Here is a 27,325-nt window from a genome sequence, read left to right as displayed (position 1 = left end):
CTCTACATGCTGGGTAAGGTGTTCTTTTCCTTGTAATGAAGTCCTCATGACATCCTGAAAGCAAGAAAGAACATATCGTGAATGAAATGAAAAACAAATAATGCATCACAAATAAATTTAATCTAATTTTATACCCTAATTCACAGACCTGCTCCCTAATTCCTCTCCTCTTAATTGGTTGCAAATTGAATTTGATGAGCATTTGATCTTTGTTTTATATGCTTCCTTTTTACCTTTGCCTTCATTTCACCTCCATAGGTCAGCCAGCCCAATAATTGTTTATTAAATTCATGAATTTACCTTCCTTCTAGCTGACTTAAGGTGCTCTTCTCTTGCTGAGTGGGTTTGGACTCCTCTCATGCACAGATTTAGGCGCAAATAACAAGAAGGTTTGCACAGATTGGGGTTGGCAATGTAGAAAATTATTGATTTTATCCTTTAAACGTTTGCATTTTTCCTCAAAATAAGGCCAACTTAGGGCTATTTTACCCTCGAGTGGGTTTGAAAGGCTCATATGCATAGACTAGAGGTGAGAGAGAGAGAGAGGGTGAGAGGAAGAGATAATGACCTAGAGAGGGTAGAGAAAGAGAAGTAGAGAGGGAGAGAAGAAGAGAGGGATGGAGAAAGAGACCTAGAGAGGGGAGAGAGAAGAGAGATAGCAGAGAGGGATAGAGAAGAGAGATAGAATAGAGATACCAATGCCAATCTTTTTCTATAAATTTTTTTTCTGAAAAATCAGCCTACCGTCGGAATTCCGACATCAAAGCATAAAAATTCCAACAGAGGAGTGCCATCGGATGCACAACATCCTCGTCGGAGCTCTCCTGGAGGCCATCATAATTCTGACGCAAAAGGATTAAAATTACAACGGCCTCCAGGAGAGTTCCGACGAGGATTTTGTGCATCTGACAACACTCCTCTGTCAGAATTTTTACGCTTTGATGTCGGATTTCCGATGGTAGCCCGAGATTGAGATGATATTCTTTCTAGGTATGAGTATCAATGGCGGTCGTCAGAAAGGATGAGGCTGATGTCGGAATTGCGACAACCACAAGCATAGTCGGAACTTCCGACAAAAAGTTTTTGACGACTTTTTTTGTCGGTAGTGCGACAAAAATGCGTTGGACTTCCGACGATTTGCCGTCAAAATTTTGACATGAATGTACTAGTGTGGAGGTAGACACTTTTGCATTTCACACATTAAATGAGGAATTTTTCTCTTCCAATATTTTATATCGTCTTTATGGATTTCTTTACATGACAAACACCTACAAGGTATTCAAGACACAAAAAAATATATTACATAAGAAGTAAAACAAATCACAAATATAATATCTATACAACAAACTAAACAAATATAACTACTTACCTTATGTATTTTCCAAGATCATATATGACTTGCTTGACATTATTGTCAAAGTCGTCTGGGAGAGATAGAGGTAGAATGTACTGCAACAATTATAAAATTATCTTTTCATTTTTTTGTAACATAATGAAAAGTACACGTACGCTCAATACTTAAATACATACTAAAAACACAAGAACATGAATTAGCTTAATGAAGGTATGCCAATCATGCGTTTTCATCCCTAGCCCAAATTCACTTTTCTTTGATATGAGATTGTTTATGTTCGCAGCAAATCTTGTGGGAAATCAAATTTTTCGTATGACTTCTTTTATAGCATTGCTTTGCTGGTCCGTTAATAACCAAGGAAGCTCACTTATATTAATCTGGTCTCCATGGCTATTTGATTGAATGACATTTATCATTGCATGATTGGAATCCTGAATGTCACTACATATTTTGACAATTTTTTCTTTGTCACACCTTCCATCCAATATTTTCCATAATGTCTCTGTTATATTCTTTCCAATATGCATACTATCAAACAAATGAACAATTTGTAACTACTCGTAGTAGGGCAACCTACTAAATTGTCAAGGATAACTTTTTATTCCCTTAGGAAGGTGGTCATTTATGCCTTTACGACCGTCATGATCATCAATCACATCATCAGTAAACAAAAAAAAATAGAAAAGATGTTTTATGACAAACCAATAGATGGAATGGCATTACCTTGATGATTAATTCTATTATATTCCAACTTCCACAGGTGAGCTGTCATTCTTCCTGGCTTTGATGTATTCTCTTCTTTCCCATTGAAAAGATGTTTTTCAGTATTTCGATACTTATGATTTTTGTGGAGAAAGTGCCTATACTCATCAAACACCTGCTTTCCTAAACTTTTTGAATGATGAGATTTCATCTTTGGACCACAAATAGGACATGCAAATTTTCCCTTTGTTTGAAGACCTACAAGATAATGTATAATTGGATTAAATATGATAATTTTTTGAATTATAATGTTCATGCACAACTTAAACACTATAACATACCACACAAATGTGTTAGCCTCGGGGCATCGTGTATTGTCCATAGAAGCATCGCACGGAATTGAAATTGTCTTTGTCTTATTGGTCTAGAGACGTCATACATAGTGACACCATTTCATAACTCTAGCAACTTATCGATAAGAGGCTCAATATATACATTCATATCTTTAACTTGGTACTTACCTAATCAAATGAACAAAAACATTACATAATTATTATGACCATTTTATTGCAATATTTATAATTAAATTTAGACGACTATATTTAAATGATAAAATACCTAGAACAATCATTGCCAACACTATGTGCTCCCTCTTTATTGACATCCATGGAGGAATGTTATTGTTGATAACAAAAACAGGCCACACTAAGTAAATAGACCTCATCTCTCCAAATGGATTGACATCGTCCACTGCCAATGAAAGCCTGAGATTACGAGGTTCTTCTTTAAAGTGTGGCCACTTTTCCTCTATGTCCATAAATGCTAAACCATCTGTAGGCATTCAAATAATGTCGTCTCGACTTCTATTGCATGCATGGTAATCCATAAATTGTGCCAAGCTAGTGCACTTGAATAATCGTTGCATACGTGGAATAATGGGAATATAGCGAAGAACCTTGCGAGGAACCCTTTTTGTTATTTGATCTGTTCGATATCTACTAATATGATATTCAGGGCATTCAGTTCAAAATTCATGTTGTTTGTGATATATAATATGATCATTGGGACAAGCATCTATTGCTTGATACTCCATTCCAATATCTTTCATAACGATAGATAATTCTCGATATGAGCGAGGTAGAATATTTGATGGTGGTAACAAAAACTTACCTATCAATCTACAGCAACAAAATATAATTTTTTATTATAAAGAATATTAATGGTAAAACATGTTTCACAGTTTATTATGACATATATGGCATGCCTTAACATACATGACAATGTTATGTTGGATAAACCATTCATAACCTTCAAGTTCACCAACAATAATACAGCGGAGAGAAGAGTTGCCTATGAGCCTTCATAAAGGGCCTCAGATGCCTTCTCAAGTAGAGGGACATCATGAACAACATCAAGGTCATCTTCATCATCATGATCAGCTGCGCGAGTACTAAATGAGTCATGGATCAATGTATTTGTACCATCATCTTCAATTGTGTTTTCTGGCTCATGATCGTCATCTTCCATGGGATCATTATCTTCAGCTTTGATATTCACACCTCCATGTTCGTCCACTTCGAAAACCATATTCTCAGGGTTGTGTTGATCCATACCATGTGCTTCGGGGTGCTCGACCTATATAAAATTGATATACATAAATAAACCGTGATCATGATCTCATCATCACGTGATTTCTTATGTATATAAATTCTCAAAATGATATAATGAAAAACTTACCAATGGATGATAATCATGTCCACCTTCAATGTGACCATGCAGCCTACAATGTTTCTTCGTTGTTTTGATTAGAAGTCTTATAGTCTTTAACCCCTTACAAATTTTGCATGGACAATAACATTTTCCATCACCTTTTCTTTTCAAGTTAGACCACAATCTAGCAATTGTCTCCTTATTTTGTTGTTCGTTGATATTGTTTGACATGGTCTTTCTTCACAGGCAAGAAAATAGAAATTATTGTCTAACATGGTCTTTCCCTCAGGAGTTGGCAGATCTTGCTTCCATACTTTAATTCTATTTTCTCAAAGGACAATCCTAAAAATCCATGCATTGCAAACAACTTTTTACACCTTTGTTGGTTGTGGTGGCGTCACAGAGAGTTTACATCAATAAATGAAGAACATGCCAATGCTTTTAATGTAGCAGTAGAAGTCTATCTCTTATTCAATATCTCTAATGAAACCCCCATGATCTTTTGTTGGAGTAGAATTTGTTATATTCTAGAAAGGGTCTTGTCCTTTGTTGATGGGATATTCATCTACCTCAAGAAATAACTGTTCTTTTCTCCAACAAGAAGTGGAACTATATGAAGATCTAGCACCATGAAATTAATCCTCAAAAGGATTACTATAGTTAGTTTTGGCAGATAATGATCTGGGTAAAATACTAATGTGGCTTTACGAAACATTATGTACTAGCTTAGCATACTCTAACAACTTTGGTGCGACATGCTACATCCAGTTAAGTCTCCATCGGTATCTCTATTGTGTTTATGGATTGGGATTCAATGTACTCTTTTTATACATAGATTTTACTTTCAACTAAGGAGGTTTGTATGTACTTACTTGTCTTTCGATTGTATCCCTATTTCAGGAATTTCTTCTATCAACAAATCATTTGTTGTAAGTTGTACAAGTGGAAGCTTGAACATGCCTTCCATGCTAGCCTTGTTGATACGTTCAACACCATCTTGTGCAACAAATCTTTAGAACTCCATTTTTCTGAATTGAAGAGTGAGTAGTAGGGACAATCTAGGACACTTACAGAGGTTTTGCAAGAGAGATAAATAGACCTAAATATTATGGCTTAATAATGATCAATAGGTAAACAGATAAGAAACTCTCAATATCAAAATGACTTTCTCAATTGTCTTTACTAGAAATGGATAGATCTGCTAATAATGGCTTTATGACTGTATGTCAACTTTAGACTCAATCCAAGAAGAGCTATAACTAATATGCGATATCTAGATTTATGATCTCTATAATATAACAATCCCATAATCATGTTTCCACCCATCTATACCACAACACAAACATCATGCTAGTGTTCAGCCATAGCAATTGATATCCTAATTATAGAATGTGAAATATGTACATAACTATGAATAAAGATTAAGAAAAACAAAGAAAGATGCTTATTGCAAACATAAATGACTAATGGACAAGAATTGAATTCATTGTAGATAGTTTTGAATATCAAATTCACTTATTTGTGTGCATTTAGTAACTCATGTACTTGTGGACAACCATTTATCTCTCACTTATTAATAACATTAAATGGCTGAGTAATTATGTTTTAGTTGAAATTGAAAATAAAATATTTTATTTCAGGACAGCTCACACTATTACCCTATCATATTTTAGACTCTCAGTTTTGTTAGTAGTGGTTTGATGTCTTTGGAGTTGATCATTACATTTCTTTAGTTACGTTTGCCAGCCTACTCCCAACCTATGCCAAAATGGGAGCTTTGGAACAGGGTATGGACATCCATCAAAGCATAAAAGATAGAGAAATTTTGTTAGATGTAGTTGCAACTGCACAAAATGGATTTGTTGAGAAGGCTTTAGAAACTTTCAAGAAAATGCAATTGGCAGGTGTAAAGCCAAATTTCATGACCATTGCTACTATCCTCCTTGCCTGTGCCAAAATGGGAGATTTGGAACAAGGTATGAACATTCATCGAAGCATAAAGGATAGAGAAATTTTGTCAGATGTTGTAGTTGTAACTGCCTTGGTAGACATGTATGCAAAATGTGGAAGCATAGACAAGGAACGTGAACTATTTGATAGAATGCCTGAAAGAAATGTTGTCTCGTGGACTGCAACGATTGCTGGATATGCACAAAATAGATTTGTTGAAAAGGCTTTAGACACTTTCAAGCAAATGAAATTGGAAGGCATAAAGCCAAATTCCACAACCTTTGCCAACATCCTCCCTGCCTGTGCAAAAATGGGAGCTTTGGAACAGGGTATGGACATCCATCAAAGCATAACAGATAAAGGAATTTTGTTAGGTGTTGTACTTGCAAATGCCCTGCTTGACATGAATGCAAAATGTGGAAACATGGACAAGGCTCGTGAATTGTTTGATACGATGCCACAAAGAGATGTGATCTCATGTGAACAATCAACATGCGCATATACGGGAGGAAGGGATTGCTGATACAAAATTGAACACTCACTCCTCAATCACAGTTCTATGGTTTTACGAGATTAAACTAGGACAATTAACCACCACATGTATATTTTTTGCAACATGAAATTAAAAACTAGGGCAATTTGAATCTACCTCCTGCATGGGATTGCCTTCGACACAGGCTTGATGTTCTTGGGGGTTGAAGTCGCCATGGACGCCTACGTGGGATTGCAATTCACAAATGAATTCCCCACCTCTTTTTTTATTTTGTAATGGCTTCTATTGTCGGAATTATGACAAACTCGAGCACTTTTTTTGAAAAAAAGAAAATTCTCATTGCTAATGCCTTCTTCGTTGAAACCAAATGGGTAATTGCCATCGGAATTACGATGAATGCAGGCATTTTTTCAAAAAAAAATCAAATTTGGCCACAATATACCTTCTCCGTCAGAAACCTCAGTCGAAAATCTAGTCCAAATGTATTAGTGTTGAGGTCCCTCCTAATTGGTGACTTCTTCAACTCAAAAGAGGTGACAAACAGAACCATTGAATCTAACCAGAATTCTAATCCTTTCCCAAATTAAATTGTTGCTAGATTCATTAGATTCACTATTCTAATGTGTTGGTCCCTTAGTAAGATTAGTGGTTTTATTATCTTAATTATTGAGACCCTAATTTTACAACCAGAACATTTTGGTGAACCCGACTTGCTTCATGCTTATTTCTGAATTATTGTCTCAAATCTGATTTGTATGCACTTACAATTGAATTACATTAATTGAGAGGTTAAATTCATAAAAAAGCCTAATTTATTCTTCTAAATTTGACTTGCGGGTTGCATAATTTTTCTTCAAACCTGATTTGGGGATTATTCATAATAGAATTTACTAAATTTGATTGGTATATGATTACATTGCTTATTAGTTATATGAACCAAAATCATGTGTTGGATAATGGATTCTTTCACTTTACATTACTTATTTTCATTCATAGTACTCTTGCATATGCCATCATTAAAATTTCAAAAATATTTCCTACTTGCAAATGATATCTCAAGGCTTTTATCCATGTTGTATGTTGTTTTATGATTATATTCTTAATAAAATGCACTGCATATGTAGATTACATAAAAGCTTTTATGGACAAAGATGATTCTAGAGATGACATTGAAAAGGCTACCACTTGTACCTCTCCTGGTCTATCTCATGAAACTGAGGAAAGAGTCAATACTCCTATCAATGATCTCTCCAATGGAGAACAACATGACACTAGATCTTCTTCTCATGTGCATACTCTAGTGCAAGGGGGGCAAGGTTAAAATGTTAGTGTATCAATCCCTTTAGATCTTCTTTAATCTCCTAGAGCTTATCTTGATCATCAACATATTTGTAGGGAAGATGATGTTATGCACTTTATTCATGATCTTTCTCCTCACATAATATAAAGCAAAGATGAAACCTTAGACGATAATGACCCTTCTTCCCAACCCATCGAAGAGGACATGAATAACAATGATGGAAAGGAGAATTCCCCCCTACAAAGGATATTCCTTCTTTGTCTAGTTCTCCCTTTGATCATTTTATGTGTTCTTACACTATAAATTTTGAATAAATGCATAATAAAAAGCCCTTCTCCTTCACAATTTTAAGAAAATCTTATGAAGAGGGATATGACATGATTTCAAAACAAGATTATAGAGGACAGGGACTTGGAAAACAAGAGCAAGGAATTAAGATCCATGTAGACCCCCACACACAATTTACTAAAGAAGGCCTAGGATATCCCAATTCTCAAATATCTATGGAGGATGCTCGTAAAGTTCTGTAGTGTCCTAAAATTTCACCCTTTGCAATTTCAACCGCATTTGGGTCTTCACCTTATTGTTTGTGCCCCTTAGCCCGATTAAAGACTTGATTATGCTCTTGCACATCACAAATGACATCCAACTCAAATTAACACCTCACTTAGCACCTTGTCCCTACCCTAAAATAGGGCAAGACCATGGCACCATGCCATGGTCCTCCCTGAATTAGGCTCAATTTGACCCCTTGGTCCTATTTCAAAATTGAGTACAATTTCCCTCTCTGTGTCGGCTCATGTCGTAAAATTAGCCAATTTCACCGATGGGCAAGTATATAAAGAGGATTCCCTCTCTCATTTGGACATCCACAATCATGAAAGCACACATGAGATCAAGCATTCAAGAATTCAAGAGCAATTAAGCAGCAATTAGTCTTCTTTCAGCTTAGGAGTAGCAGAAAGTCAAGTTTCAAGCATTGAAGGAGACATTATTCGTCTTATTTTGCTGAAGACTTCATAAACCCTAATTCCATGTGGAGGCAAGAAAAATTTCACAATGAGGTATCATAATTCAGCATCTCCCTCAAAAGGAGATCCTTTTCTTTCAGTCATTTCAATTACATTTATTTGAATTTCATGGTTAATTCCAAAACCAAGGTTTGACCTAAGGTGAACCCCCTTTTCCCAACACATTTCCATTTCTTTATGTGTGCAAGAAATAGGTACAGGGTTGTAGTCCTCATATTAGGCTTCATTCATAGTGACGAATCATCTCCCTTTGTTGTGCAAAATGTTTGGAGGACCGTTGTGATGCACCATGGTCTCGACAATTTTTTAGCAGTTTTGGGGAGCAGGTCCGATTTGACTAACATTGCTTAATTATAGGTGCATGTGAAAATCCTTCGACTATAGCTCACGTTTTTCGTGCTTTTATCTTCATTTTTCAGCATTTTACCTAATTTCAACACTTCAACTCATAAAAGAGGATACCCCTTTCAATCCAAATTCACTTAGCATTTAATCGTGATCTGATTCATGACTAGATCTAGTGAATTTCCCATCCTCTTTTGAATTGTGAAGGCCCAAAGTGAAAAATATCCCTAGTTGTTTTCGTCTATAGGGTGGAAACCCTAAGGAAATCATTTTTCCCCTTTACATTTTGGTGAACCCAACATGTCCTATGCTTTCTTCTTATTTTTGTTTTTAGATCTGAGTGTTTATGCAATTTACAATTCAAATTTTTATTTACAAGTTTGATTTCCATACAAATTTTGAAAATTTAGAGGTTAATCTCACTAAAACCCTAATTTTAATTTCAAAATTGGACTTTTGATTTGTTTTTGATTAAGGGAAAATAGGTTTTGATGGGTCCTTGGAACCCAGTGAATAATGAAGATCAAAAGATAAGCATTAAAGTACAGCTAAACAAAAGACAGTTGGCGTACAAAACGCCAACAAGCAAAAGATCAGAACAGACTAAAAACCAAAAATGACTGACAGAAGCCCAAACTTAGGTCAAATTTTGAAGCATGTCCACCGCTTCCAGCTCCAACTGATCCATATTTTCCATAGCCTGCTTGATGTCCTCTATTTCTTTGCTCTGGTTCTGCATCCTTTTAGTACTAGCTCTGGTTCTTCTTCCGATCACAGTTTCCTTATCCTCAGGGGTGTCATCTTTGAACCTCAATAATACCCTCTACAGACTTATCCCCTTGTTAGCTCTCTAGCTTGTGGACGAGGGTTTTCATGCTCGTCAAGGTAGCCTTCAGGATCCCATGGCTTTGCTCCCCAATTTTTTTAAGTGTGTTCTCAATACCATCCAGTCTGTGATCAGTAGCATCTGCTCTATTTTCTAGGCAAGTAAAATTGTTGAGGTTGGCATTTATAATCTCCTTCGCATTTCCAATCGCCTTGGTTATCTCACTAAGACAATCTAGGAGGGAATTGAATTTTCTGGAACCTAGGGCCTGTAAGGTTTCGATTTTCCTAGCTTCATAGGCTTGCTTGACTTTTATGCCCTCAATTTCCTTTTGAATCCAATTGAGCGCTTGTTTAAAGTTCTTCGTCCCGTTATTTATACAAAGGCCTATGTCCACTTGATGCTCTCTCTAGTTGTTGGCATCCATGGTATTAAGATTGACCTCTAGGCTAACCTTTCTATCCTAAGTGTTTTGATCATCTTTCGTTGTCGTGTCCTCCTCCATGACGCTCTTCTACTTCAAATCAAACCTGAGAGGTGACCTTTCTTCCACCTCCCTACCTTTTGAATTCTTCTTTTTCTATTTAGGACACAAAGTCATGGTTAGTTTAATAAAATTGACTATATTTTCCTAATTTAATTTCTTTATAAGATGATTTATAAATAAAAAATTTGTTATATAAATTAAAAAATTGAAACACAACTTCATAGACTAGATCCAATTATTTTGGAGACCAACAACACTCATAAAGTGATCCATTGATTGATATGAGAAACGACCATGGTTGCTATACGATTGCGACTTCCTAAATTTAAGAACTTTGTTCAATTAAAAATTTCTATACTCTTAGATGAGAATCATTGTTTCAGCATACGTTTTTCCATTCCCATCGCATATTTTATCCACATCACTAAATATCTTCCTTAATAGTCACCTTTGGACTTTTGTATATATGTCTAACAGGGCACCTCCAGCTATAACACCTGACAAAAATCTTCTTTCCTTCACGATTTTATGGAAATTTCATGTTTCCAAAGCTTGCATTTTGGCACGATTAGGGAAGACTCTAATGAAGGTTATTTTCAATCATTCTAAAACCTTTTCAAAAAAACTTCATTATGTGATACTTGGGTTGTAGTTGATGATAGTTGGCGACAACACAAGTTGTCATTCTTAGTGGATTGTGGTCTAGCCGGTCAGTTTGCAAGTTAATCTTGTCATTCTCTATGTGCTCCAACTAATGCTTTTGTAGGGAGATGAAGAGTCTCACAATTCATTTTCTATGATTTGATCCCCATTCATTTCACATATTAAACAACACTAAGCTATAATTATTTATGATCCTTTGTTGTTTAATTCAGACTACATATTTAAACTATCCTATAGAGTATCAAACTCATTTTTTTATTTGCATTAGAGTTTGATTGATAGGCTATTTATGACTGGTTGGGTTTCAGAGGTAAATTGGCCTCAATGAACCTAAAAGAAATTTTATACAAGCATCTACCAGGAAGTTGAAGCGTGAAACCCTCAATTCGTGAATCCTTCTCTTCTTAATCCTTCATTCTTCTAATCTTGAAATATGAGTTGAGGTATGAATTTCAAGTCAGTAATTGTTATGAATGATCTACGGTTTAATTTTGAGTTTGGTGTTAATTTATAAATATCTTCGATGACTTCCTCTAGAGTGAAGGGAAACAAGAAATAGGTCACATCCTTTAAAACAAAAGATGCATCATTTTGTGTGTACGTGAAAGTTCTTGCACTGTGCGGTCTATAAGTCCAAAAATTCAAAGAGTTAGTAATATGTTCTTTCAATGAAGATCCCATACTATATATATACTCTTATACAATCTTTGAATAGTTCACAACAAGACACTAATTGTCACATGATATATAAAGAACATGAATAGCAAGTGAATTCGGAATGATTTATATATGTTTAAAATATCCAGTAATAACAAAGTAAGCATAGTTAGTTACCAAGTGTAGTAATAAAATTTGAATTGAAAAAGATTATGTGATGAGTTGGAAATTACTGTCAAAAGATTGCCATGGATGCCTCCGCAGCAAATGTCTCAAGGTTAGGCTAAATATTTGAGCCTCGGATCTTGGTTTGGCACTTGTCTCAGCTCGAGATCGATGCGAGACTCTTATATTTGCTTGTGGGTGATAGTAGAACAATCAATATTTGTGTGTAAAAGTGATGGCCTTAAATTCCCTACCAATCGAAGTTGAATGCATCATTGAATTAGATATGTTGTTAAACAAAATTCATTAATGTTTAAGCTGGGGACTATAATGGTTATTGAACTCTTATTAGATGTATATATATTTTTTAATTGGATATATATATTTTTCTCTTAATATAATTAGCAATATAATAATTATAAATATTGGAGTCCTAGTAACCAAGGATATCTAACCTAATCATATAAATTGTTCTATTAAGAATATCTTTTTTTTAATTATAAAAAAATAAAATTATATTGTTAATTCTATTTTTGAAGTGCATGTGTGAAATAGAATACTGAAGTTTTCGATATAAATGATTATAAGTACAACCTAAGCCAAATTAAATTTAAATTTAATGGAATGATGTTTAAAGAAATCTTATGTATTTATCCTTATAGCCTTACCAGTCCTAACTAGGACACATTAAAAGAGGCATTTAATAGTTAACAACTTTAAAGTCCAATCTTTGGCGCTGATACAAAATGTGATGGCACTTTTCTTCAAGACTTAATTAATTATTTGCAGCGGAATTAAACCTTCTTCTTCTTCCTTGAGTGATCTCCATCCCCCTCTTCCAAGACTCACATAATGACTTATATAACCTTTTAAGTGGTGGTTTCCAAACCATCACACCCTTTCGAAAAGGTCACCTTTATTTACCCTTTCATAAATATAATTATTCCTCTCTTTAAGATAGTATTCATTAACATTCTTTATTAATCTTTCTTTAAACCAAAGAATTATAATATCCTGTATTTTTATCTCCCTTTTTAATTAAAAAAATGTTTATTCCATAACTTTATCTTCTCTTGGAGAAAAAGTCATATAACAATTCTAGGAAGAGGGCATGGTCTTGTTCTTCTTGGATTAATTATTTGAATGTGGGACGATTTGTATGACAATGATAATATCTCCCCTATTGCTTATTTTCTCCTTGCAAATAGGGAGGAAGTTAGTGATGTTCCTGACCTGTTATGTGAGGGTATTGCTGGGCAATTCAAAATTTCTAAGTAGTTCCTTCATGAAATTAGTTATATCAACATTAGAGTTAGAGCCCTAAACATGAATATTGTGAACAACATAGATGAAATTGCAAGGAATTATCTCCCTTCTAGTGAGATAAAAGAGATCTATGATTCAATGAATGTTATAATAAATAAAATTTCTCAGTTAAAGAGTGATTGTTTTAATAAATTTAAATATATTGATGAGAAATTGCAGGAAGTCAACAACAAACTTGATAACATTCACAAAATCACCCAACGTTTTATCCAAAACAGTCACCCCACCGCAACACCAAACTCCACCTCAATGGAAGAAAGGTTACCTCCAACATAATCTATCCTCACCTCCATAGATGACAGAGCCACCTCAATAAGGCAAGTCAAAAAAATGCAAAGCAACAACTTGAGGGCCAACCAAAAAATAAAACTTACAAAACCACAAGTTGGAGGTGAGAAGGAAATCCTGCACAATGACAGAGCCTCCATGAGAAGAAAAAACCCCTTCATAGTACCTCAAGAAATAAGAAATAAAGCACAAACCAAAGGGGAAAAGAACAAAATCCCTTGCATTGGATGAAGTAGAGACCTTCAAAAAAAGAAAAAGAATGGGGAGAAGGACACAAGAAGCATCCAGTCCACACCCACCAACAGATCGAAAGGCCAAAACCCCAACGAAACCACCAACACTCCAAAAGAGAGAAGATCCACCGCAACATCCACACCATCACCTACGAAAACCCTAGACCAAGCGCCAAGATCAGCCACCTTACTCTCCCACCAAACCTGCATGCTAATCCTGCCACAACACCAGCCTCCCAAGCCACACACCGAACCAACAACCACAAAGAAAGACCAAATTTTGAACGCGTCACTAATGAGGAACAAGTGGAGGGCAGAGCCATGAGGCTCAGAACAAACTCCACCGCCATCCCCGTCCACATAACCATCATTGTCGCCTCTCTCCCCAGAAGCATAATGAACATTGCAAAAAACCTAGCAGGCAGTCGTGAATGCGGATGGAAAGGAGAAAAGGGGCCACACAGGCCAGAGCACAAAAAATCCCGACAGTCCCCTCGCAAAGGAGACTGTTAGCCTCCTCCCATCGTCATCGTCTTCACCTTCACCGTCGTCCTCTGCATCCTCCCTTGCAACGCCACGACCTCCCGAAACCCTAGCACCGCTCCCTCACTTTCTCCCGCTCATGTTGTAGTTGATTCAAATCCTCTACATCCTCCCCTGCAATGCCACGACCTCCCGAAATGCTATGTTGGGTTTTCATCGATTAGTTATGTTTTCATCTGTGGTAGCGTTTTGTAAATAGGGTTTATGGTCCCTTCAAAGCTTGTTTACTTTTTTAATAAAAAAATGTTAATATTAATGGTAATCCATTTAGTACTAATAATTTCATATTGTAAAGGTTAAATAATGATGTTGTGATTATTTTTTAGTGTTCCTATTGGGAGTGAGGTTCCTTCTATGTGGCCTCAACTATTCATAGTAACTCTATGTTTATATGTACATAAATAACATACATAAGTGTTATTATGTTTTTATATACATCATTAGGATATAATACTGTCTTAATATTACTATAAAATACATCTCAGCATAATTAAATAACTAAATTTAATGTAAAAGATAATATATTATATCCAAGAGTTATTTCACTATATATGTTTGTCTAAGAGTTGTTTTATAGTTATTTTAATCACTTGAGAGTTATTTTATCATTTTAGTTTTCTTCTTAAATATATATTTATTATGTTTTATGTAGAATATAATTCTCTCAAGTTTAGTAGCTAATGATGGATCATAGAGCATGATCTAAAATGTTGATAAAAAAATATGCACATGGTCTATTGCTAACAAAGATGTAAATCATATAGCTTATTATTATTATTAAATACTTGTCGACATAACTAAATAATTAAATGTGATAGATTACTGATATTTTAAATTTATAATACATTTAATATTAATAATAATATATTTAATAATTTTAATATAATGATAATATATATAATATTGAAATTACATACTATGATAGTTAAATTGGGATGCTACAGTTACTACCATACTGATTCAAATCCTAATTGAAATATTATTGTTAAGTGTTCTTATTGGGGTTGAGGTCTTTGCATGTCATAGCTCCAATCAAAATTGTTTGCCTAGTTTTAAAATTGGATTAGATAGAATATCTTGTATCTTATTATTACTATAAAATACTTCTCATTATAATTAAATAATTAGATGTAATGTTGAAGATAACAATAATTAAATAATAGTCAAAATATATTAAACATAGATTAAATAATATATTATATATTGGTATATTTTAAATGTACAATATATTTAATATTAATGATAATACATTCAATATCGATAATGACATATTATGATAATTATATTGTGTTGTTTTGATTTTTGATAGAAAGGTTCAAACTTCTATTGTGATGTTATTATTAAACGGCCTTATTTGGATGAGACCCCCCTAAATTTATAGCTTTTATCAAAAGTATGTATCAATTTTTTAGCTTTAGATTAAATAAAACATCTTATATCTTATTATTACTATAAAATACAATTAACTATAATGTAAACTATAATAATTATTAAATAATAGTGTAAATATATTAAATTTTTTTATTGATAATTATTATCATAGATGATAATTGCCTATATTAATCAATAACAACATTTACAAAATATTTTGCACGATATGCATTATGCCCTCCACAAACACATCTAGACCGGCACAATTTGTGGGGGAGAGAAATGATCCCATCCTAACTCATATAATTGCCAAAAGTGTCCAAAAACCTCCTTTTCAAACCCTCTCTATTAAAAATTAAATATATTAAATATATAATACATGTTATCATTTAATATACTTAATATTAAAAATAACATATTTAATATTATATAATATTGATAATAATTGAGGTTCACCCAAAAGTGCAATGATGGTTTTGACACCCTATTGATATGGTTGTTTGATGATTGAATCCCCTCAGTCCCCGATGGAATCAGCAACCGATAAAATAAATAAATATTGATAATAATTAATTATAGGAATTTAAATATAGGTCTCAAAAGTGATCCCTCTTATTTTAGATAGATGTCTTTTAATGTTGTATGAGTATTACTTTTTAGACAAAGAGAATGACTTATAATTTTTTCTCCCTTATTTTTTGTTTGAATTTTTTTAACCCAATTTATGGATTCATATTAAATATACACATCTTTGTTAATTATTAAAATTTACTATTTTGTTATATATTATTTATTGACTATTTAATATTTTTTGAATTATTTTTTTGGAGTTAACAATTAAAACGACTCAGCATTATGCTCCACCCCATGCTCCCACTGTAATTACGCGTTGAAACCGCTCTCAACCATTTGATAGCTTTCACTATAAAGCAAAGCATCCCCATCTAATCCTCGCTTCCTTACACTGTCTCTCACTCTTCCAGCCATGGCGATTTTGAGCTTCTTTTATTTGGCATTAGCTTGCACTTCATTTATTGCAACTCCAGTTTTGAGTTGCAATAGTTGCATCCACCGTTCTAAACTGGCCTATCATCACAGCAAAAGGGCTATTAAAGGTAGGCTCAAACAGATTTAATGCTTAACTTTGCCTAATAAGAAGCATTTTGTAATCTACATAATCTGATTATTGCTGTTTTATCATATATATATATATATATATATATATATATATATATATATATATATATATATATATATATATATATATGTATATATATATATATATATATATATATATATATATATATATATATATATCCATCCACAGCTGGTGCATGCCCATACGGTTCCTTTGCTGCCAGACTCAATGGCCCAAATGTGGCAGCTGCAACCCCCAAATTATATAGAGATGGCGTCGGATGTAGCGCATGCTATCAGGTATTGTTATTTTACTTATTTTACTTATCTTGATCTATCATTTCCTATTTCTTTTTTTTATTCTCATGATTAAATAAACATTCAAAAATGTATCAAACCATCTCAATTTTGTGATAATGTTATGGAATGGATTGAATTTGTACTGCAGATAAGGTGTTTGGATCCGGATCTGTGTAGCAAGACATGGCAAAAGATAGTGGTCACAGACATCACGACAAACAACCAAACGGATTTTATGGTTCCAAAGCATACGTTTGCAACCTTGGCCCTCCCACACAAGGGCGCTGCTCTTCGAAGAAAAGGGATTGTCGACATCGAATATGAAAGGTATTTTTTCATCTTCATATCAGTAAGATTTTATATTATTCGTAAGATTGTTTTATTATTAAATATAAAAATAAAAATTTTAAATTAAAATCTTTTCGAATCACAACAATAAATTTCAAATTCATTATTTTTGTTATTAAAAATTTTAAATACTTTTAGTGCTGAGAAATTTTAGAAATTTTAAGAAAAACCTAGCTGTATTTGCCTTGTCTATCAGAATCTCACCCAACTTTGCTATCCTGAAAAAGGAATAGTTCTTTAAATTCCAAGAGATTTGAAATGAAAAATATGGGCAGTTTACTTTCAACCCTGAAGAATTTAAATTTAAATCCATTTTATTCGGTGTTTTGGTGGACAGGATCGTCTGCGTATATGAAGGACATAATCTGACTGTAAAGGTTGATGAGAGCAGTCGTTATCCCAACTATCTGGCTGTGGAATTTCTGTATCAAGGAGGACAGACTGATATTGTTAACATAGATGTTGCGCAGGTAAGATAGATTGAAGTAATTGTTTTGATGAAGGAAAATGCAGTTGTTCCTAATATATCTAATACAAAAACTCATTTTGCAGGTTGGGCATTTTGAGTGGAAGTACTTGACACGCAAAGATGGATCAGCAGTGTGGAGCATAAGCAACCCTCCAAGTGGAGATCTACAGTTCAGATTCGTTGTAACTTCAGGGTTTGACGGATATATGTTGTGGTCCGAAAAAGATGTGCTCCCTCCACACTGGAAAGCAGCTGAAAAAAGATTATTTGACACTAGACTTCAGATCAACCAAATTGCTCTGGACGGTTGTAGTAATTCATGTGATCTGAATCAACGGGTGTAGCCAATTTATATCTATATCTAACTATTTATATGCGTATGAAACTGGAATAAAATGTTCCATATAGTCATGTATCCTTGTCTTCTCATCTAAGACTATATCTACTGATTTAAATGTAAATGTTACTAATATTGTGTGGGGTTATTATTGGATATTGTTAATCATTTTCTATTTAGTGTATAAGAAGTTTTGACTATCTGAATTAGGTAATATGTTTTCTAACTGTTTTTTTTTGTTCAGCATACTTTTACAAAAAAAAACTTATGTTCTATTTAATACTCATGACAAATATTAAAAAATTTATCTGTGGATATATATATATATATATATATATATCTATATATATATATATATATATATATATATATATATATATATATATATATATATATATATATATATATATATATATATATATATATATATATGTATGTATATATGTGTGTGTGTGTGTGTGTGTGTGTGTGTGTGTGTGTGTGTTGCACTTACTACAATGACTAGAGCTATCATCTAGTCATCTATATAGTTTATTAGTTGTTATGCAATTTTTATGTTTAATTATAAGATTTTGGCAGTATGTGTATACTGCAATAGTAGCCATCATATGATAATTAAGGTCAATTTTAAGGATCTATTTCAATTTTAATTTTTAAATTTAATAAATTGTGTGATGTTATATGAACAAAGGGAGGAGTATGATGACTTAATTACTAACCACTTTTTTTTTCTTTAGTCCACTCTCTTTTAATTACAAATGATTTTAAATTTTACTTTCTTATGATTAAACATATTATATTTAATTTTAGTTTTAAAATATATATTTAAAAAAATTATTGGAATTTCAGCGTTCTTCACACCTTTTTTTTTAAACCAAACTATAAGATAGAGCTGCCATGTTCACATGAATGCCCATATCTTAATTTTGCACTTACTAAAATGACGTGTTCTATCATCTTGTCATCTATATAATTTATTAGTTATTATGCAATTTTTACTTTTAATTATTAGTTCCTCTTAATTAGTGATTAAATAATTTTATTTAAACCAATCAAAACATTTTATTGTTTGCCATACAATCAATTTTAATGTTTTAGCTTTAAGTAAATGGCCATTTTTTATACCAAGTAAATAAAAATCCACTTTCACTCCATTTTGAATGGTGATATTTGAAATCTCAATATTTTGTGGAGGTATAATAAGGCTATTTCTAATGACACATATACAACTATTCTTCTATTTTATGAAAATATGGATGCCTTTTTAACTGCATGAATAACAAAGAAACTAAAACTAAAATAATCTATGACAAAGTAACACTTATTTTATTTTTATACATAAATTTTGTTATTCATTATTTCTATATTAAAAATAGATTTAAAAATTTAGTAAATATTATACTATATCTTCCTTTTTAAATCTATATTAAGAGTAAAATTAAACATTATATTATCAAAACATATGTTAAACTATACAAAAAATAGTAGTATTAAAATGTAATAAATATTACACATGTTCTTTTTTTATCTATATAAAATATTTTAAAATTTTCTTTTCTTAATATTATTATTTGTATAAAAAAAAAATTTTAAAAAATTATACTAACAATATTTTAATCAAAACATAATGAAACTATATTATTTGATGGTTTTAACATTTTATTTTTAGGTCATACAAAATTAAAAAATCTCCAAAAAATCAATAAAAATAATAAAGTTTCTTTCAATATTGATTTTTAAAGACCTTTGAAATTATAGAAAATTTAATTTCTAGTATTATATAATTTAGTAAAAAGATGACCGTAAAAATATATGTAGATGGTATATTTATTTGTCTATTAGAATACATAAACTAAAACAATCGATCATACAACCATGCAAATTGTAATATCATGAATAGCTATCATTAGTTACTTGGATTTTTCAATCTTAATGAAACAACAAAGAAAATAAAATAAGCCACGCACAAAGTAACAATCATTTAATCTTTATATTTTAATTTCAATTTTGAAAAATTAGTATCATTATTTCTATAAAACAAATATAGTTTTGAAAATATAGTAAATATTATACTTATATCTTCATTTTTAAATTTATATTAAAAATAAAATTGAACATTCATTTTAGCAACACCTCAATCAAAACATATATGAAACTACAAAACAAAATTGCATTAAAATGTAGTAAATAATATACTTATATGTGCCTTTGTATTATTTATATAAATATTTTAAATATAAAATATAAAATTATATTAGTAATATTTTAATAAAAAACACAGGTAAAACTATAACTATCAAAACGTATAATGAAATTATTTGATGAGTTTAACAATCAACAAATATAATAAAAAGAAATATTCATGTATCAGTATATATTATTTGATATTTATCTTTTTTTAATATAAAAATTTGTATAAATATTTTAAAAATAAAATTAAACATTACACAAAATTCAAAACTCTCCAAATAATCAATTAAAATAAAAAAAAATAAATGTTTGAAAAATTTGAAATTTTTCAAGGTTTGAATTTTCAATTGAGAAAACAAAACTGTTTTGACAGAATTTGATGATGAACAATGTACACGTTGGACAGTGTTATTGTGTTGGTTGAACCGGATTTCAAAATATACTATGAAGTGTGGACTTAAAAAATTATATATTTACTTTGAGGTTTCAAGTGAAAAAGAAATGATAGGGCAAACCAAAACAGTTATTTGATTTTTTGCATTCTATTAAACCCTAGCGCCACCGTTGGTATTTTGTAATAGGTTTTTGAGCATGAAAGAGTCAGTTTCTTGCTTGGTTTTTTTTAAGGTAAAATGAGAATATCTGAAAGTGAAAAGAAAGAAAAAAAAAAAATTTGTTTGGTCACTGGTAATTTGAAGGTGAAAAAGAAATTCTTATTTTGCAGATTTTATTTTTTACAAAAGTGAAAAAGATTACAGTTGCGGTTATTATTTTTCAAAATCAAAGAAAAATGGAAATGTTCTTGGCAACTATATTTTTTTTTCTCAGCTTGGTTGACAGTGAAAAATCCTAACCGGGGGTTTGTTTCGTTTCATGGGTTTTGTTTCATTTCATGGGTTTCATTTCTCAGTGGCTGTATATAATCATATTTTTAATCCATTGAACAGGGCACCATTGAGGGTTATTATTGTTATATTTCAGATTTGCATAAAGTTGTTTAAGATTGTTTATCTCCGGCTTTCATAACAGAGAACTTTGGTTTGAAGTTAAAGTCAGTTTATTGTAACACTGATTCATACTGGATATTGAATTTTATATTGTTGAAAATCTAAATTTGTTTCGTATTCAACTGTGGTTTTGGGACTACAAGCAAAATGCAGTTGTAAAATCATTGGTGATTACAAACTCTGACTTTCCTATTGGTTATAAGATTGATTTGAGGTGTTGAGTTGATCTCCACCATTGTAATCAGTTGGAATAAATCTTGCTGATTCTAGTGGTTTTTTATACTCCATGAGGGTTTTTCCACTCAAGAATTCTTTGTGTTATGTGTTGTCTTTTGTCTCTCTCTGATCATATTTTGTGTGCATTCACCTTGTCATGCTCTGATACTTAAACTGTTCATGTTGTTGTTTGTTCAGTCCAATTTGTGATGCATAAAAATTATCTTGGATCAATTAATATTGTTCAGCAATTAGTTTTCTTGAAAATCTATGTTGTAGAGCATAAATAGATTGTTTAAGTAAACTCAGTTGAACAATCTTATATGTGCTTTTGAAATTAATTAAATAGGTATGCAAAGAAAAACTTATGTTCTATTTAATACTCTATATAATTTATTAGTCGTTATGCAATTTTTATGTTTAATTATTAGATTTTGGCAGTATGTGTATACTACAATAGTAGCCATCATAAGATAATTAAGATCAATTTTAAAGATCTATTTCAATTTTAATTTTAAATTTAATTAAGTGTAATGTTATATGAACAAGCGGAGGAGTATGATGACTTAATTACTAACCACTTTTTTTCATTCCCAATCTATAATTATTATTTTACAAATTCTTTCTTCCACTCTCTTTTAATTACAAATGATTTTAAATTTTACTTTCTTATGATTAAAAATATATTATATTTTATTTTAGTTTTAAAATATATATTATCGTAATTTTGCACTTACTACAATGACTTGTTCTATCATCTAATCATCTATATAATTTATTAGTTGTTATGCAATTTTTATCTTTAATTATTAGATTTTGGTTCTAAGGTGGTTGCACTTATACTTAAATTGTTTTTAGAATAGATATATTTAAAATATCTATGTTATTTGATTAAATTAATTTTTTCAATATAAAAATAAAATTAATCCTCTAATAAGAAAAATGAGTCTATTTAATGAATTCTTCAACAAATTGAATATATGCGAATCATTCTAAAATAATAATATATGTAGAAAACAAAATAAAAAAATATTATAAGTTATATTTTATATTTTAATTTTTTAACCTTAAAAATAATGTAAAAATGTTATCTTTGAAATATTTAATTTTTATTCATGCATTATATTTATTTTTAAACTTAAAATATTTTATTCAAATATATAAAATTATTACTAACCAATTTTTTCCATTCCCAATCTATAATTATTATTTGACAAATTCTTTCTTCCACTCTTTTTTAATTACAAATGATTTTAAATTTTAGGTTCTTATGATTAAAAATAAATTTAAAAATAATTATATTTACTTTTAGTTTTAAAATATATATTTAAAAAAATTACTCTTCCACTCTTTTGATTATTAATATTTACCTTTTTAGCTATATATTTCTTATCAAACTTATAATCATTATTTAATATATGTTGCCTATGTAATTATTTTGTTTGACATTTGTTTTGTTAACATGCTCACTTAATTACACTCCACTCCATATTGTCATTATAGTTACATCTCTCCATATAATAAAAGTAAAATAATTTTAAAATAAAATAGCTCTTAAATAATATAATAATGAAAAAATCACACATTTACATACATACACAAATTTAGAGGGTCCAAAATACTTTTGCAAATTTTCATAAAAAAAATGGTCTATTAGCTTCAAAGTTTTCACTATTTACTATAGTGAAGCTTTTCATTTTAATGCTTTATTCACTTGTAACTCTCAAGCTATCACAATTAATTCAAGGAGCCAAGCGTTTGTAGTTTAGATCAACTTTTTAAATCTTATTAACTTCTTAAATCTTATTTAGTGTATCAACCCATTTGTTGTTTTCTCTTCCACTTCCACCAATGAAGAGAACACATGCAATTGAATGAGTGTAGGATACAAAATTATCTATATCCCTAAGGATGATTGCATATCTCCACATTGGTTTACGCCTTGGAAACTATTGGAAACTATTGATCTGAAATGAAAAAAAAGGATTTGATTTCCATTTATTTAAAATAATTCTATCTATATAGATTAGTTTTAGTCTTAGAATAAATATTAGTTGTGGGTTTCCAATATGCTCTAACTATCGAAGAACATTTATCCGAGGTGTGGGTTTAGATTTATTTATTTTTTCAATTTTTAGGATAAATTTAGTTTATTAAATAATAGTATCTAGATTAATTATTCATTATTTTCATTTAAACATGCATACTAGAATAGCAAATAAAATCAAATAAAAAATATATATTAAGTCATTCATTATGTAGTAACATCAAATGTCTAATTCTTTTTTAGTTTTAGATCAACATGAAGAGTTTGCCAAAAAAGTGGCATGTGCTAGTAAACTCCATCTCCACTAGGGATTAATTTTCCAGCTCTTTCAATTCAATCAGGATTTAATAGAAGCTTTAAACTACTAGTCCAAAATTATTAATCGATATCTATTTGTGCAAAATGATAGCCCTAATCTTCTGACACCCAGTGCTTCATCCTCATTAGCCCTTGTGGCCCCTAACTCCAACATGGGCCTACAATTCTCTCTTCTGGCTTCAAATTACACACCTAACACTCAAAATATTTTGGTCAACATCTCACCCTAATCATCCAAGGGTAAGAAGCCTTGGAACCATTTGAGGTTTCCTTTGTTCCTAATTCCAACCCTAGATTCCTCATCTAGCTTTGAGACTAACTCCACTTCCTATTCTGACTTGCTTCATCTATAATCCCACTATCACAACCCTCCTTTATCACTTTTGGATTTAAATTACAATTTTATTTTTATCTTTGGATAAGCTATTTAAATGATTGAAAAAATGTTATAAAAAGATTGAAAAATAAAACACACACACATGGAAAATATACTTTTTTCTTATTTATTTATTTAGTTTCCCACATCCAATTATGGCACATGTTGTAGGAAGAATAACAAGCTTCTAGAGGATTCTCCACCACCTTGCATGTAACTCCTCCCACTAAGTTTCAAAGAAGGGAGTTGATTATGTTTTGAAGAAATTTTCCCAAGTTTAGAAATAGGATTCTCTTTGTTAGTCTCATTTTGGTTGCAGGAATTTTTGAGTTGTTGTTGAAGGGTTTCTCTCAAAGCTGCAAGAAAGGATCAAAGAATAGCTAGAGGAAATCTCTCTGTGTGAAGGAATAAATTTCTCTGTGAATGAATAAATAAATCCTTCTCTGGTTATTTTATTTCTCTATTATATTTTCGTCCCTGGAACTTAATTTGTTAATCTCTCTTACATTAATATTCTTTTATACACATACCTTTTATCTGCTCTTCTTTATGTAATTTAATAATCTGGAAATGCAATCCTCTTACATATAAAAATGCATGCAGAACCGCAGGGGTGATGGGACCCGTGGTCCCCACCGCGCACCCCTATTAACTATTTCAAAAAAAAATTCACCTATTTAGTTTATAGTTAGTTTTTATATATTTTGCAATTTGAAGTCTTAGTAATTACTTGGGTTAAAAATTTAAGTTAATTGCTATTAATTATTTTACTTTAAATTTTAAGTTTTGTTAATAATGGCATTTAGGAAATGTTGATTCTTCCCTTAGTATAGATTTTAAGATATTGAATTTCGACTTAGGAAAAATTTGGGGATTATTGTGTAGCAAGTTCGTAATTAATTTATCCTTAGTAAATTTAATAATTGTAGATTATATTCTCTTAATTTGAGTTATTCAATCCATTTAAGATCCATTGGGGCACTTAGTTGGCCTTTAGTGATTAATTTACATTAATATGATTTGAATCAAATGCCTAAATTTAATCGCTATTTTTGGATTTGCTAAACCATTCAAGTTGCAGTGTTCTTATACCATGCAAATTACTCATAGATTAATTACATTTATTGACGTTTCATAGCATGCAAATTACTTATGGATTAATTACATTTAATGACGTTTTCATGCAAGTACACATGTAATTACTATTATGCAAGTTTCATGATGGTCATTATTATGCAAGTTATATTCCAAGTAGCTATTTCAATTAATTAAATTTTATGCTTTCATTTCATGATTAGTTTCAAGGATGATGTTTTCATAGCTCTTAGTTAGAAAACTAAATAAACGAAGATGGAAACCAAAACCTAGTAGCGTTCGGTATATACGGTGCCTCTGGGTCACGCTTATGGGTAATACCGTCGTGTTGAACTACTACACTTAACGCCTAATAAAGCTACATCAACGACATCTGTGGCATCATCCCTATAAATCATCGGGAAGTAATAAGGGACACTTGGAAGTTAAAATCCAAGGGGCGGGTAATCCCTCTTGGATCGAAAATATCATAAGATAATTTTTAAATGATTTTACATCTGTTGAGATAAACCATAGTAAAACCCCTTTAGGGTTGGTTAAGTAAAATGCATTTATGAAATTGATTTCTTTATCTTGAAGAGATATTGGTGATTGACAATTTGGTCAAGGGTGACACTCATGATAGGTGTTAGGATGTAATTGTTAGGCCACAAACAATAGGCCATCCTGAGCCCTTGTTTAAGTGCTACCATAATGGGTAGCAACCGCAGAGAAACTGTTTGGGACATTGACCCTAGAAAGGGTTGCGTACCCACTAATCAGTTTACATCAAACCATAGAGTAGAAAATAGAACTACATACTTTACGCCTTGATCCCGTGCCGAAGCGGGTATGTAGGTAGTCTTGGGATAAAGTTGTCCCTCATACTCAGGCATTCGTGGGTGGGGTCTATGCTTGGTATAGAAAGGTTGAGTAATAATCCTATTTTGAAAGATAAAAATAATTAAATTGGAAAAAGTAATTCAATGCATACTTGGAAGGAATCTCGTATGGATTCGCTTGACTTCCCGAGGCTTTAAGCCAAATTTTGAGGTGGAATTCAAGCTTGTATTATGTTATTTAATTACTCCTAAGGACGGTGACCTCGGTGCACTTCTTTTAGAAGAGTGTAGTACTTAGTGAGTGGCTCAGGACCCGAATGGTCCCGATGAGTCTAAGTCTCTAGCCAGAGCACCTCCTATCCCGTATGTGTAGATGCCTACCCCATATGGGTAGATTCCTGCCTCGCATGGGTAGATGCCTATCCTATATTGGGTAGATGAAATCTTATGTCCCGTATGGACAAATGCCTAACCCGTATGGTTAGATGCTCATCCTGGATGGATGAATGCCTAATCCAAATGGATGGATGCCCAGAGTATGCAATTGAATCAAACATAATGATTAAATTAAACACAAAAAAAAAGAATGGTCAATTTTGTTGAGTTAATTATGGTGGGTTATTACATGTGGTATCAGAGAAAAGGTTCAAATCTAGGCCTTGGCTCACTTCAATTTATTCAACTAAGAGAATGTTTTGCAATGGTAGAAATTAAATTTTAAAATCCTAAACCAAGAACTAACTACATAATTTAACTTTTAGGTAAAAACCTAGAATGGCTAGAGGAAGAGGAAGAGGAAGAGGAAGAGGAAGAGGTAATGGAAGATGTACTAGGAGTCAAAGGGAAGAAAACCATGAGGAAAACCAAGAGGAAAACCATGAAGAAAACCATGAGGAAGACCATGAAGAGGATCGACACAACCCAGGAAATAACGAAGATGGGGTCCAAGCTATAATCGACCTTCTAACCGAACAAAGAGATAAAATCAACTTCCTGGAACAATTGATGCAGGACCTTAAGGAAAGGCAGATTGACTTTGAAAATAGGAGTGGTACCGAAAATGGAAACCCTGGTAGCAATCAAGGGAATATGATGGGTAATAGAAAGGAAAATAACATATTGGAACTATCCAAGGACTTAAAGAAAATCACCCCTCCTAAGTTTGATGGGAGGCAAATTGGTGGAGGAGCCAAGAATTGGTTAAACGAAATGGAAAATTA

The 27,325-nt window shown here is 31.8% G+C and overlaps 1 protein-coding gene across 1 annotated transcript in view; it reads left to right on the top strand.

Annotated features, from left to right (window-relative positions):
* Nucleotides 1-1,002: 1,002 nt before the first annotated feature.
* Nucleotides 1,003-27,325, top strand: part of LOC131054546 (expansin-like A1) — a 75,943-nt gene continuing 49,620 nt past the window's right edge. Inside the window, exons 1-5 of the mRNA XM_059212569.1 lie at nt 1,003-1,079; nt 16,806-16,881; nt 17,030-17,208; nt 17,567-17,699; nt 17,782-18,004. Coding sequence (XP_059068552.1) covers nt 1,003-1,079; nt 16,806-16,881; nt 17,030-17,208; nt 17,567-17,699; nt 17,782-18,004 — 688 coding nt within the window. The remainder of the gene's footprint in view (nt 1,080-16,805; nt 16,882-17,029; nt 17,209-17,566; nt 17,700-17,781; nt 18,005-27,325) is intronic.

Source organism: Cryptomeria japonica, chromosome 10 (genome assembly GCF_030272615.1).
Source record: "Cryptomeria japonica chromosome 10, Sugi_1.0, whole genome shotgun sequence".
Lineage (NCBI taxonomy): Eukaryota > Viridiplantae > Streptophyta > Pinopsida > Cupressales > Cupressaceae > Cryptomeria > Cryptomeria japonica.
Note: the sequence above shows the minus strand (reverse complement) of the source record. Positions and strands in the feature narration are given on the sequence as shown.